This window comes from Augochlora pura, chromosome 3, assembly GCF_028453695.1.
Source record: "Augochlora pura isolate Apur16 chromosome 3, APUR_v2.2.1, whole genome shotgun sequence".
In the NCBI taxonomy this organism is placed as follows: Eukaryota; Metazoa; Arthropoda; class Insecta; order Hymenoptera; family Halictidae; genus Augochlora; species Augochlora pura.
The window spans coordinates 29,935,642-29,949,227 of record NC_135774.1 but is presented as its reverse complement, the minus strand read 5'-3'; the positions used below and the strand labels follow the sequence as shown (position 1 = coordinate 29,949,227).

Sequence of the window (13,586 nt, the reverse complement as noted above, 5' to 3'; positions counted from 1 at the left end):
AATCGCAAGCGAGTTTCGGACAAAGGATAGCCTTGTGCGTCGTGAGAGCCAGCTGCGGCCCCACCATGCCCGACCACCCATTTCCTAACCTTCTACTCTCGTCTAAACCGGATTGCCATTGGTCGAAACGGGCCGACGATTAGTGACGGGACCAAGGGAATAGCACCAAGAGACGTAGGACCGTGGACGGGGGTGGGGGAGCGGAGAGCGAGCGAGCTAGCGTGCGAGCGAGCTAGCGAGAGAGGGAGAGAGAGAGAGAGTGAGCGAGTGAGAGAAAAAGAGAGAGAGAGACGGCGAGAGGGATTGGGGGCCGAGGGGAAATATAGCGCGAGCGCGCACGGATCTAAAATTGCGGCTCCGCCATTGGCTGGATGGGCCCCGAGGCCATTCGATTTAGAATTGAAGAATGGTGCCGCTATATCCTCGGCTCGCGGAGGACGCCCGTGGAAAGTAGATTCTCTCCTTCGTTTCTCTCTCGAATCTTCCTCATTTTGATTCCCGATTTATCAAGAGAACGGCCAACACGACCGCCCCGGGGACTTCCGGAAAATTTTTCCGCGCCGCCGCCCGCCGCCGCCGCTGCGATTCCGCTTGTTATTATTCTGGAACACGTAGTAGTTGGCCGTCGTCGTTCGATCCCCGCTGGAAACTTCTCTCTTCCAGTTAAAAGCGAGCACTCCTTTTTCTTTCTCTCCGTCTCTGTTCCTTCGGTTGGCCATTATTGGTTTTTTGGAGCAATCGACGACGACGTCGACGACGACGACAACGACGTCGAGGACGACGATGGTGTTGGTTGCGCGCGAACCAATTTAATCGCGGCGAAAATCCGAAAGAGGGAGGGATAATCGTTTTATAAGGCGGGAGGAGAGGCTCCTGGTGCCAAGTCCGCGTCATTGGCTTAATCCCGGGCGTGGTCATCCGCCCTACTTCTTCCTCTTCTTAAATGGCACGCGAGATAAGATTGGTTCGGCACCTCCTGCCTGGAATTTCATCCAAAGGTGCGCCCCGGCCGTCTAATTACTTCTGGAATCGATCAAGGACTCCCGAGAGCCGAGAGGCTCGCGGCGAATATCCAACCGAGAGAATCCCCCCCACCGTCCTTTGGAAGAAGAAGCGGTCACGGAAAATGTCAAGCAGCCGCCGGGAGTCTTGGAGTTGGACGGACGACCGAATAGAACGCGGCACACATTTCTCGACGATCGGATTTTTCTGATCGGCCGAGTTAATCGGGGGAAACGGTGCTCCGCCGCCTCTCTGCCCCTTCCGTTGCCGGTTCTCCGTCGCATCCACTCGTCTCGTCCCGTTTCGTCTCGTTTCGTCCCGTCTCGTCCCGTCTCGTCTCGTCTCGACTCATTTCGTCTCGATTCGACGCGGGTTTACGTCATTCGGGAACGCCTTGCAAAAGACACGCGGGTCCCCCCCGCTCGCGCCCCGCCACGCCGCGCCGCGCCGGTGTTTCTCTTGTCTCGAACGGTGTTTCTCTTTCTTCACTCGGCTGGCTGTACCGTTGCATTTTGCTGGATATACGTTCATTCATTTGGAAATCCGGATCCCGTGTTTCGCCGCCCACTCGCCGGAGAGCTCGGTGAGAGGAAAAAGCGCGATTACTACCTTTCCAACCAGATTATTCTCCCGGAGACCATTGATTACATGCAAGGTCGATGATGCTGCAACGCCTGCAACCGGCAGACGCAGACAGCGACAGGCACCGTCGCGGTTAATCAGACCTTTGCAAGAAAAAGGGGGGGAATCTTAACTCCGCGCTGCTCCCTATCAAAGGTGCATCGATCGCGCGGGCCTCTTGCTCGATTCATCCTCCACCGGATTGTTTCTTCCACGGCTGGTCGGCCTCGTCTAATCGACCACGTGCAAATCTTTCCGTTAACCCACGGACTGCGGTTACCCGGTCTTTTGCACACCTTTTCGACAATTATCCTTTTACCGTTCTCGTTCACAAGATCACCGGACTCGAATAAAACGACCGCGTTTTTTGTAAATCGACATTTAAATCAACTATCCGAGTTACAGTTGCAATTATTTACCGGCCACGGCGCACGGTGTTTCGACCGCAGAATTAAATAGAAATTCCAATATATCGATTCGATATGCAAGAGAGTTTCGGTTGCGCTCAGAGTCTGAACTTCTGATCGACAGCGGACGTTGAAATCCCAAGTGCCTCGAAGCGTTGCACGCGGCAAAGGGTTAAATTAAATAAATTGCTGTCAAACTAGATCAACGGGAAGACTAACACGTCCGCGAGAAGTAGCTGCAAAAGTTTTCAACAATCGGATGAATAGAGGGGTCTTCTTAAACGTCGTCGACGGTGGTAATACCCGCGGTTCTGAAAAAGCAACTCTTTCTCGATTAATGCCGGTTGATTTTTCTTCTTTATTCATGGCTTCGTTCGCCCCGGGGACAATCGGCTGGCTCGATGAATCAGCGAGGATAATAAGTACAAATGAATTTCATCGTTTCCGTTTGTTCGGTTTCGTGCGAGCCGAAACGTCGCGTTTCCGCCCGTATCGCAATAGTCGTAGCGGATGAGTTGGATTTGACGTCAGCGCGAAACGAAGCTAAATTTAACGCGGCCGGAGAGAAAAAAAGAATTTCGTGCAACGATCGCCTTATTCTGGACAGATTTTCATGACTCACTCGCCGCGCTCAGCCTTGAGCCTCAAGCGCGTTCTCGCGAGATGATGATTCGTGTAATTGCCGCGGTTGTCTCTCTCTTTCTCTCCCTCTCTCTCTCTCTCTCTCTCTCTCTGCTTCTTGCTGCCTCTAGTTATCTCTCCCTCTATCGCGGTACGTGTTCGATACGATTGCGAAAAGAAGTTTGAGGTTTTCTGGACACCAGCTCGGCTCGGCTCGTGTACAACGCGATTGCGCCGATTCGCGCAACGTCCGCTCGCTCTTATCGATGAATTATTAAAATATGACGTGTGAGTCGGCGCTACGCACGTTAGGATGTCTAACAACGTCTTGGAAACACCGATTAACAAATCGGTGGGTACTGCATCGACGACGCTTCGACGGTGTTCGAGCACGATCGGGTAAACTGCCATAATTGCCCAAAGCACGCCCACTCGCGCCACGCGTTTCGTCACGTGCGCCAGCTTGAAACTGCGCCGCGCCGCGCCTAACCGAAAACCGGCCGTTCATTACCTGCGATTCCTGATTAACCGCTGCTTGATTAGCGCCTCCGTAACTCACCTGCGAGGATTACGATGCTGACGCAGCGGTAATTTCATTAGACATTTGACCTTATTCACGGTCTGACATTATTTTTAGGTATTTCTTTCGGTACTATTTTTAGGAGCGCACTTCAATTCAATTTAATTTAACATATCTACATGGACGGATAGAAACCTATTTCCGACAATAAAAGCACGGAGCTAATGTTAGTATGATACAGAATCTGTGAGTTAATGGCTTTTGGTGAACAGTTTATGTACCCGCGTCATTGGACCGTCCTGTAAATTCAGCGGCAATGGTTACAGTAGTTGATCAGACAATTCGAGAAAGACGAGAATCGTGGCACGGATCGAGCACCCGCGAATCGGCAGGTTGGGAACACCGGTGTTTTCGCGCGTGCTCGCAGTAGCCCGTGTATAATACGCGTTTTTCTGACGGCGTAGCTGGGCGTCGGGAGATCCAGTCCGCGTTTCCGCAAACCGGCATTATACCTGTGTTTGATAAGCTGCGTGGAACTAGAGCGTTTAAATAATGGTCGTTCAGACGGCGATGGACTAGCGCGATGTGGGCGTAGAGGGAACGAGGGGGTAGGGGGGAGGGGGCGGAGGAGAGGAGAGGGACAGCGCGGAGGTGGGCTCTCGCCGTTCGTTCGAAACGTTCGACAAACAATAATAATTTATTCAGATGTTTTTCATTGCGCGCGCTTCTTTCGTGGCCTAGCCTGCGTTAATTCAACGTGGCCGATCAATGTTGGCCGCGCGCGCGGGGCCGACTCGCGGTGACATTTTTTTCCCGCCGTCACCTAGAAATTCGTGTCGCCACGAGGCGCGGTGCCGTGCCGCGTGCGTCGTCGTTCGTCAATAATCGATCCGGTACCCTCTTTACCCGTAACATATCGGGATCATCGTCGCGCGACCGAGACGAGACGAGACGAGACGAGAGGAGGGGAGGGCGAGGGCGAGGGCGCGGACGAGGCTAGACGAGAGACGCGCGAGTTTCGCGAAAGAAATAGGGGACGAGCTCTCTCGAGCACAGAGGGAACGAAACGAGACGAGACCAGACGAGAGACTAGGCGAGACGAGCCCACTCTCTTTTTCTTTTTTCTTTTTTCTTTTTTTTTTTTCACCTCTCGCCTTATCGAAAGCGGTGGCAAACGACGGCGCGGAGGCGGGACCGGAAGGCGGGAATTCCGATCGCGCGCAGAATCGGCCGCATAGGCTCTCTCGCGCGAATTGATTCGGACCGCGATTCAATCTGCGAATTCTTCGGCGTCCGCACGGCTCTATCTCTCTCTCTCGCTCTCTTTCTCTCTCGTCCCGGGTTCTCGAGTAAACGACGGGTTGAGACGGGTAGGACGGGTTTCGAAGGGAAGTGAAGAGAAGAGAATCGAAGCGACGCGACGCGACGCGCTAGCTCGGCTTTAATCGGCACGATTGTCCTGCGCTGGCCGGACGACAAAATCAATCCCCGGTGAGAAACAAAGGCGGCCGCCATGAAAAATCGCCACCGCGCTCGATCTTCTCGCGCACGCGAAACCGACGCTCACATGCGAACGTATTTACGTACGTTCATCGGCTTGGCATGTGCTCGGGGCACACGCGACGACCAAATGGCGTGACAGTTATGGTGCATTTGCGAGACGCGTGCCACCGTACCGGGTGTCTGCTTAGAATCAATTGCCGCCGTTCCAAGTGGGACTCTGCCGAGAAGGCTGCCGCCGCTGGCCCAATTCCACCCGGCCACGACGATGATGGGGCCACCACCGTCGGCGACGGGAACCGCTTCGTTTCGGGCCGCGTGAATCGTTGCTCCTTTTTACCTGCGACATCGATGCCGCGCGCGCGCGCGCGAAAAATATTTGTCGAACCGTCGGATGCTCGATTCGCTCGCGTTTCCATCGAATATTCATCGGCCCCCGTGGGATTGAAATTGCTCGGCGGCCGTTTCCGCGGAAAGATCGTTGGATTCGGTTCGCCGCGTTAGAGTCGTCGTCGTCGTCGTTGGGCTACGCGTGTTTTCGTCGCCGCGGCTCGCCTAACCGGCAGTTACGCTCGTCGCGTCGCTACGATAACATTCAGCTATTCGGCCTTTGGATAAGGAAGCGGAAAAATTCTGTTATCGCCGCGTCTATCGTCGGCCGGCGACGAGCGCAGCCGGCTCTGGATCTGACGTTCCGGTCTTTTACAGCGTTTTCGACCGTTCGGAGGATGCCGCCTGCCGCCTGCCGCCGGGAATACGAAACTTGGTTGCGCACCGAGGGTGAAACGAACCACGGGTTTACCGGTTAGCGAAACGGGCTGGCAATACCCGCGGCGTACTTCGGTGCTCGCGGCGTGTCGCAATTTTCCGTTGCGACACGTTGCCAGATACCGGGCACGTGCGTGCCACCGCCGCGCCGTGTCCTTCAAAAAACCACCGCGTCCGGTCGGTTTCTCGGACATGCGATTTTGGTGATTCCGACACCAAGGCGTGTTGCACGTGTTATCGCGGTCTGCGGATCAACTTCGAAAGAAACTCACTTTTCCGTGATCCGACGAACACACCGAGGATCGCACCTGCCCGAAACGATTTAGACGGGCGGTACAGTTCGATCGCGGGGAAAACGAGGTAGAACCTGCACGCGGTTCGCGTTGGTATCGAGGGGGTAGTTTGACGCGGGAGGTGGTCGAGTTTTCGATAACCGGCGAGAGAGAGAGAGAGAGATCTTGGTTGTAATCGGAAAAGGGGGTTGTTAGCCGATGGTCTCGAGGATACGCGGCGCTCGTCATTGTTTGATGTAGTTGCGGTGGTGTCGCAGGTCTGGAACGGGTAGCGGAGGAGTTGATGGGCCGTAGGAGATGGAAGCAATATCAGGACACTCTGTACAGCGGTACTCGCAGCAGCGAATCAGTGACGGCACAGCCCCACCACCGGCTCTACCCGGCATTTTCGTCGCCCTGCGACCCGGTGCCCGGCAACTTGGAACAAATTGGGCCGCGCACGCTTCATCCCTTGTCCACCTCGCTACCCACAACGATAACGACAACAACGACAACGACGAGCACGGTGTCGGCGGCGGCTGCGGCAGCGACGACCACCACCACCACCGCCGCGGCGGCAACAACGGCGACGACGGCGTCGACGGCGGGCTTGGTAAAGCAGGAGAGCCTGCAAAGGCACCCCCTGCAGAACCATCACCACCTACAGGACCACCACCGTCGCTACCAGCAGCCCGAGGACCAGCGTCGTTTGAGGCCGGACGAGGTCAAAGTCGAAGTTGGGGAGGACGAGTTTCCGAACGGAGTCGCGCGAGAGGAGTCGGCAACGAAGGCGACGGAGACATCGGCATCGGGACCGACGGCGACGACGGTAACGGCGGCGACGGGGACGGCGACGGCAACGGCGACGACCACGGGAACCAGCATCGGCACCATCACCACAAACAGTACCGCGACCGGCACGGTACCGACGAGCGCGTCGGTGAACGCGACGGCCACCATGACCACCGGAACGACCACGATCCCCACCAGGCGAAGACGCAAACGCCGACAGAACGACGGAGACGGTGCCACCGACGACAGAGAGGACGACGAAGAGAACGAGGAGGAGGAGGACGCAAGGTGTCAGAACGAAGCGGAGAAGAGGCTCAAGCTCGATCAGGATGCCGACAGGCCCGTCAGTCCTCTCAGAAGGGAAAAGGATCGAGCCGCGAGGGACTATCCGACTGCCAAAGCCACCGACACGGAAGGGACCAAGGTATGCATTCAAAGTTATCATCCGAAATCGCGATAAATAGTGTTAATACACAGATTCGATGGCAAGCAGCTCGCAGCAGATCCGTTCGAACATTATAGTTTTGCTTTTCGAGAGCAACTGTGCAAGTTGTTTGCCAGCGTGTTGGCGGCACTGGGATAACTTGGTTAGTAACTAACGGGTTAACGTGGGCTGTTACAGGAACGAACGGAGGATGTCGCGTCGGTGCGGACACCGGTGACGCAGGGCTTGTTGAGAGTGAAGAAGGAAGAGGAGTTGCAAGAAGCGCCGAGTTCTGGAGGTGGCCCAACGATATTGACGACACCGGCTCCGGCTCCGGCTCCAGCTCCGGCTCCGGCACCGGACTCGGATGGGACCAGGTCAGGGTTGCCGTGTCGGGAGGTTGACGCGGCGGCTAGGAACGCGGTAGCGCCCTATCTGATCGGAGGCAGGCGCACCAGCCCACCACCCGAAGACTGGAAGCCGAACGACAAGTGTTACTTTTGCCTGGACGGCAAGCTGCCGCACGATGACCAACCGCCCCTCGTAAGTACCTCTGTTCCGTAGACGACGAGTATAACGTGTCCAATGCTTGTATCATACGTTCATGGTGTGTATCATCTTCGACCGGCAACGGGAGAGACCGGGGGAACGCATTAGCGGCCACGTCGCCCGCTCTCTTCGTAATCGAATCGCTCGGAAAAGGACCGACGCGACGCGAGGCGAGGCGAGGCGCGGCGATGTTGCGCCGAAACGTTCAAATTTTGATTATGCCGCGAGGAAAGCACGGTGCGGATCCCTGGGCTTTTGATCGCTTTGACGCGCCGTCCAGCTTATAAAAGTTTCACGAAGGTCGGCCCGGCGATCGCGCCCGGCCGCCTTGTGAAAAACGAACTCGATCCGGGATTCGATCTGTCCTCCTTGCTGGCCAGCGAGCCGCCGCGGCCGGCGAGGACGCCGTCTCCCTTTTTCATGATCGTTTCTTCCCTCCCACGCCGGTGGTAATCAGTTTCCTTTCGTCGTGTATTTCGTCGACCAATGACGAAAGAGACCCGGACGAACATAACATTCCTCGATGTCCGGTCCTGCAGAGCCCGCAGAGCGACAGCAGCAGCAGCTCGCGATCGGCCGAGTCACCGATGTCGGTCCAGGTGGACCCGATGGCGGCGTCAGTGGTCGCCGCGGCCCTTAGCGGCACCTACCCCACCCTGCTGCCCCAATGGTGTCTACCACCAAGGGAAGCGCCTCTGGTCGGGGTGCAGGCACACCAGGACAGCGCGACGCCAGTCGATCAGCCGCTCGACCTCTCGGCCAAACCCAAAAATTCTCAGGTACGTGTGCCTTCTGGCGTGGGTAGACGGAGTATAGAATCTCTCTCTTCTTCTTTTCTCCATCTTCTTCATCCCCCCGATCCGACCCCCGATGATCCACCCGTTCCTCCGACTGTGTTATTCTCTCTCTCCGTCACCGTTGTCCGCCCGTGTGTGCCCCTCTTCCCACGAGAATCATCAGAACAGCATATACGCACACGTATCAGTCGTCTGTTTTCACACATTTCTGTTGTTCGCCCTGGAAAAAACGTGAAACGATTACGGTCCGAGAAAGAGGAACGCATGTTATCTGTCGCGTACAACGCGGAACGGATCGCATGGTATCGATTGTACCGTATCTTTTTCTGTCACAGGACAACAACATATCCCTTTTGGAGCAACAGAAAATACCTCTAAGGATGCCGGCAGGTATCGACCCCAAGAGTATCTTTAAGTAAGTAATCGACGCTTCTTCGTTCAATTTTAAAAAAGAGAACGCCGATCCGCGGCGAAACGCCGTTCCTGCGACTCGTTCGAACGTGAAAGTGAACCGTGAAGCTCGACTCGCGACGCAGCGAGCGATTAATAAAATTTGCCCGCTGCCAAGCGGGGACGGGAAGCTCGTCGATCCGATGGCTGTTATCGCGCGACTCGTTTTACACCTCCGGCACAGGTGTTCGCATTCCGCGCGGGTTCCAAGCGGCATTTCGGCGGCCAGCGAAGTCGAGCGGAGGCGGACGACGAGCGACGACGAGCTCGCAGCTCGCGTTTCGACGATCGAATCCTCGCTCGCGAACCTCCGGATACTTTGCCATTATGTAAAAGTTGTATCAGCGAACAGATGGAACAGTGCCGCGGCAACCGGTAATTAAAAAGTTCTCCGCGCGCGCGCGAGCGCCGTCTGCCAGCAGATTTTACGCCGATCGTCCCATTGTTCCACCGCGAGACCACTCATTACGAATTCACCGCGAAAGTCTACGGCGTCGTCTTCTCCTTTTTTTTATTTGTTCCCTATCTCGTCGATGGCCGGTTCTCCGCCGTGGCCATCGGCATCGGCCCGGCGCGTTATCTCGGCGTTAATCGTTTCGAGGGAATTCGCGCTCCCGCGAACCTTCGCCCGCGTCTGTTCGACGAACGAAATCGGCGGTATCGGCTCGGGGCATCGCGCGCTCGTTCCGAAGGGTGACTCGAAACATTGCAAAGTGAAACGCTCCGCGCGTCCGAATCGGCCGTGAAAGTCAATCGAAGTTCAACGAAGGAGAAATTCGGTGTTGGATGAAATCCGCGGTCGAACCGCGCGACGATGCCGATTTTCCTCAAGTTCAGCGGTTTCCAAATCGCGCGTAGTCCGGGGAGCGTCGCGAGATAAGCCGCCGGAGCGGTTCGCGAAAAACAAACGCGCGACTCTGGTACGCTGTTCGGCGAAGAGAGCGAGAGAGAGAGAGAGAGAGAGAGAGAGAGAGAGAAAAAGAGAGCAAAGGAATAAAGGAAAGACGTATCCGTACGTTGCCCTCGTGTTTTCGCTGTTTTCCCCGCGGAACATTTTGCGCGTCGAATTTTTATCGTCGTCTATTATTAGTCCACCGTAATCTGCACCTCCTGACACATCGAAAGCGCGAAGTTATGTACCTCGCTGGTGTCGTACGGCGTCGCGAGCACATCGAGCGTGAAGGACCGCGCGACGAGGAGGAACGCGGAGAAAAGGAGACCGGCGGGGTCGCGTCCGCGCAGGCGCGCCACCGTAATTGCCGATAAGATAGCCCGAAACCGCTCCGGCAAAAGTCGAAATTAGAAGCTCGGCCGAGAAATCCAGCGGGATTTCGTGGGACGATCCGCCGCGTGCCCCCGTCGTTCCCAGGACACCACGATACGGTGGCAGGCCGGAAAGAACTCGAATTCGGCGGCCGATGAACGATCGTGCCGGCGTTATCAGCTGACGGGGTAGGTCGACGAACTCGTTGGGGGAGAGAGAGAGCCGCAGGAATTGTGCGTGCCACCGCGAGATCTCGAGTGGGAGAATTCTTTGTGCGACAAATTCGTTCGGTCAATCTTATCGGCGGCGCAGCGCGGGGGGCGAATTCCGCGATCGCGGCTCGTCGCTCGGTTTTCGCGCGCTTCCGACCTACACGCGCGGATCCCGAAATAAACAGGTAAATCTGCCGCGGCGCGTATCGTTCGCGCGTTCCTCACCTGGCCTCGCGGACTCGCCTCGAATTTCCCCGGACGGATTATAAATCGAACCAGTCCGGGGGAGCTCTCCGGTTGCATAACGCGTCCATCGGCGTGTCCCTCTCCGGCGCGGCGCGGCGCGGCGCGACGCGACGGTGACTTGTCTAATTTCGTAGCCGGAATTCGCTGTGACGCAGTCGCGTACGTCGCAGATCAAAGTGTTAACGAGACACTGTGTCGGATCGATTCGCTTCTCGTGCGGAACACGTGCGCGTACCGCTCCGGCCACGTGGCCCACCAGCACCGACAGTTCTACACGTGAGCCCGCGAGCCACGCGAAAACTAAACTAAGCCAACCGAACTTCGCCCGACGGGCTTCCGCCGACGGTATCGATATTGTCCGGTGGCCGAGCAATTACCGGACCTTTGAGCACTGCTCGATACCCGCTTCCAATAAGTCTCTCCAGATCAGGCGCGTCGATTCGGTGAACCGCGAGACGACGCTCCTTCTTTGCTGCGACGTTGAACGGTCCGGCTCCGTAACTAATAAAATCCGACGATCTTTCGGTTTCTATACGCCGTCGAAAACTTGCATAAACATAGCGATAATTATTACATTATTACTGGTACATATAAATAAATTGAATTAAATTCTGACGGATGCAATTCAACGCGGTAGCAGAGGAGCGCGGTCCACTTTCACATTTACCTAGATTCACCCGATCTGCATCTCGATATACAGAAGCTATCGGGTGCAAGTCGTATCATTTTGGAATCATCTTCAGGGACACTGTAAACCTTGAATATCGTTCCGAAATGATCAGATTCCTCAACAGCTGGTATGTCATCCACACGATTCGTCGACACATCGACGACGCGATGGTGCTTCCAAGGGGCAGCCTTCGTTGGGAGCTTGTACCGGGATGGTTTATCCGTAGCTCCCAGCGACTGCTGAAAGCTCCCCGACCGAAGTCAGTTATCCGTCAAGACTTTTCGGACTGGGTAAGGAGAAAATGTAAAGAGGCTCGTGGCGTGTGTGTTCCAGTTCGTGTTACCGCGCGAAACCGCGTATGACCGGGCCGGTGGCCGTGACGGCGGCGGCAGCTGCGGCAGGCGTCGGTGGTGTCCCTGTGGTGGGTGCCGGGGGTGGCCGGAGGGCCTACACCGAGGAGGAGCTGCAGTGCGCCCTCAGGGACATCCAGAGCGGCAAGCTCGGCACGAGAAGGGCGGCGGTCATCTACGGAATACCGCGTAGCACTCTGCGCAACAAGGTCTACAAGCTTGCGATGGAGCGCGAAAGGGATGCGTCCCTGACTAGCACCCACTCACACCCTCACGAGCCCGGCGCCCCAGCCACCACCACCACCACCATCACCACCACCACCACCACTACTACTACTACTACAACTACAACACCACCAAATACGACCCAAAACGCCTCCGCGACCACTCCGCCCCCGCAAGTGGACGAGGTAGGTTTTGGGGACAGAACAAGAGAGAAAAAATGAACATCTGAGAAAGAATGCCTGAGCGAGCAAGGACAAGCAAGAAAGAGAGGGAGAGATAGAGAGAGAGAGAGAAAGAGGCAGAGAGAAAGAGAGCGTGGAAGAGAGAGAGAAAGAGAAACGATGCGTGACGATGTGTACGAGATATAAGAATTCTTGCCCGATATATTTGATTATGATACCTTCGATCTCGGGGCGATGTCAGCAACGCTCCCGGGTAAAATCCGGGGAAACGTTTACGTTCCCAGAGAGAATTCAGCATTGGCAAAGACGAGGATCGAAAGTAGATAACGGAACGTCCATTATCGAACTTTTGTGAGAGCGTTTAGGGGTTTTCGGTAGGGTTCGTTTCGAGACCATGCTTCTTCTGACACCGATCGCTCTAGTTTCGTCCCCTCGGTTACTACGTCCACCAGTTCGTCGCGCTCTCGAAACGCTGCTTTACATTCAACGTCCGATTATCGTATCGGCAACGGCGGAAGGAATCGGCCGCAGGTCCGGACAATTTCCGCCACGATCTCTTCTATCCATCCGCGCGATATTTGTTCGCAGTCTCGCGATTTCCATCGAAAGTCTATCAGTTCCTTGCCGTTGGTCGCGATTCATCGCTCGACGGAGGATCGTGATCGTCGCGGTGCGATCGCGTCGAATCTCGGGGGAAAGGGTGAACGGGTTTCAGAGCGCGGTCGAGGAAGAGAGAGAAAGAGAGAGAGAGAGAGACAGTCGCGTCGATAATTGAGAAAAGATGCCGCCCATTTGTTTCTAAGTGTGGTTTTGGTTAGGAAGAACGAATGGAGCTTCCCCAAAACATACCTCTGCCACGGTGATCGCAGAACTCGCGTGGACCGATCGCTCGCAGACCGTCGAACCGTTTTTTTCGAATACCTTTCTCGTGGTCGTCGTCTGATTTTCGCATAGAGAGATAGAGAGGTAGAGAGATAGAGAGGAAGATGACGAAGAGGGATAGACCGAGAAAACGATGGGGAGAGAGAGATAGATAGAGAGGAAGAGATAGAGAAAAGGAGGGGGATATGGAGGAGGACGTGTTCGCCAAATGGGAGAAAAAGTGTCGGTTCACGCGCGGTTCTTCACCGATCGCCGTGATGCTCAGTAGTGTGTCGAATGTTTATTCTGCATGGGCTGTTTAACTTTTTTTTATCTCACTATTTGTAGTTTAACACACGGCCGGTCGGTCTTGGCGAGGTTGCAAGATTCGAGGTAAGTTCTCGGGGGGCGATCGCGCTTAGATGCGAGTTTCGCTGTCACGAGTACGCTTTCTGCGACCTCGACACCGTGCATCCTCTCGATTACTATTGTGTGCTCCGTAGCGGCCGCCTCGATTACGGGATCGCGGTTCGATCGTTGTTCCTCGGCATATATACGTACATAGCGGGGAAAGTTGCAGCGTAGTGGTACAGGGTTCGACGTATAACTGTGACGTTTGTCAAAGGCATGCTCACGGGTGGCGTGGCTTTTTTTGGCAACAAACGATATTGCACGTTCGAAGCCTGCCGAGGACCGATCCGCCGGAGCCGTGGCACGAACACACTGGCCCATCGGATCGCGCCCGGTCTTGGGGGATTGGTCTTCGACCGACTGCTCGATCGTTAATTTTGATACTCTGCCTGACGTCATTAGGAGGAGCGCAGAACTAGCTTAGTTTTTTGGTAGAACGTTT

At 55.7% G+C, this 13,586-nt stretch overlaps 1 protein-coding gene across 3 annotated transcripts in view; it reads left to right on the top strand.

Annotated features, from left to right (window-relative positions):
• Positions 1 to 13,586, top strand: part of Eip93f (Ecdysone-induced protein 93F) — a 41,329-nt gene that overhangs the window by 12,000 nt on the left and 15,743 nt on the right. The window contains exons 2-6 of one of the 3 annotated variants that reach the window (XM_078197347.1): positions 5,990 to 6,927; positions 7,126 to 7,470; positions 8,016 to 8,255; positions 8,609 to 8,688; positions 11,449 to 11,674. In XM_078197347.1, coding sequence (XP_078053473.1) covers positions 5,990 to 6,927; positions 7,126 to 7,470; positions 8,016 to 8,255; positions 8,609 to 8,688; positions 11,449 to 11,674 — 1,829 coding nt within the window. Of the gene's footprint in view, positions 1 to 5,989; positions 6,928 to 7,125; positions 7,471 to 8,015; positions 8,256 to 8,608; positions 8,689 to 11,448; positions 11,876 to 13,586 lie in introns of all 3 variants that reach the window. The other 2 variants (XM_078197346.1, XM_078197348.1) reach the window with 2 other exon arrangements.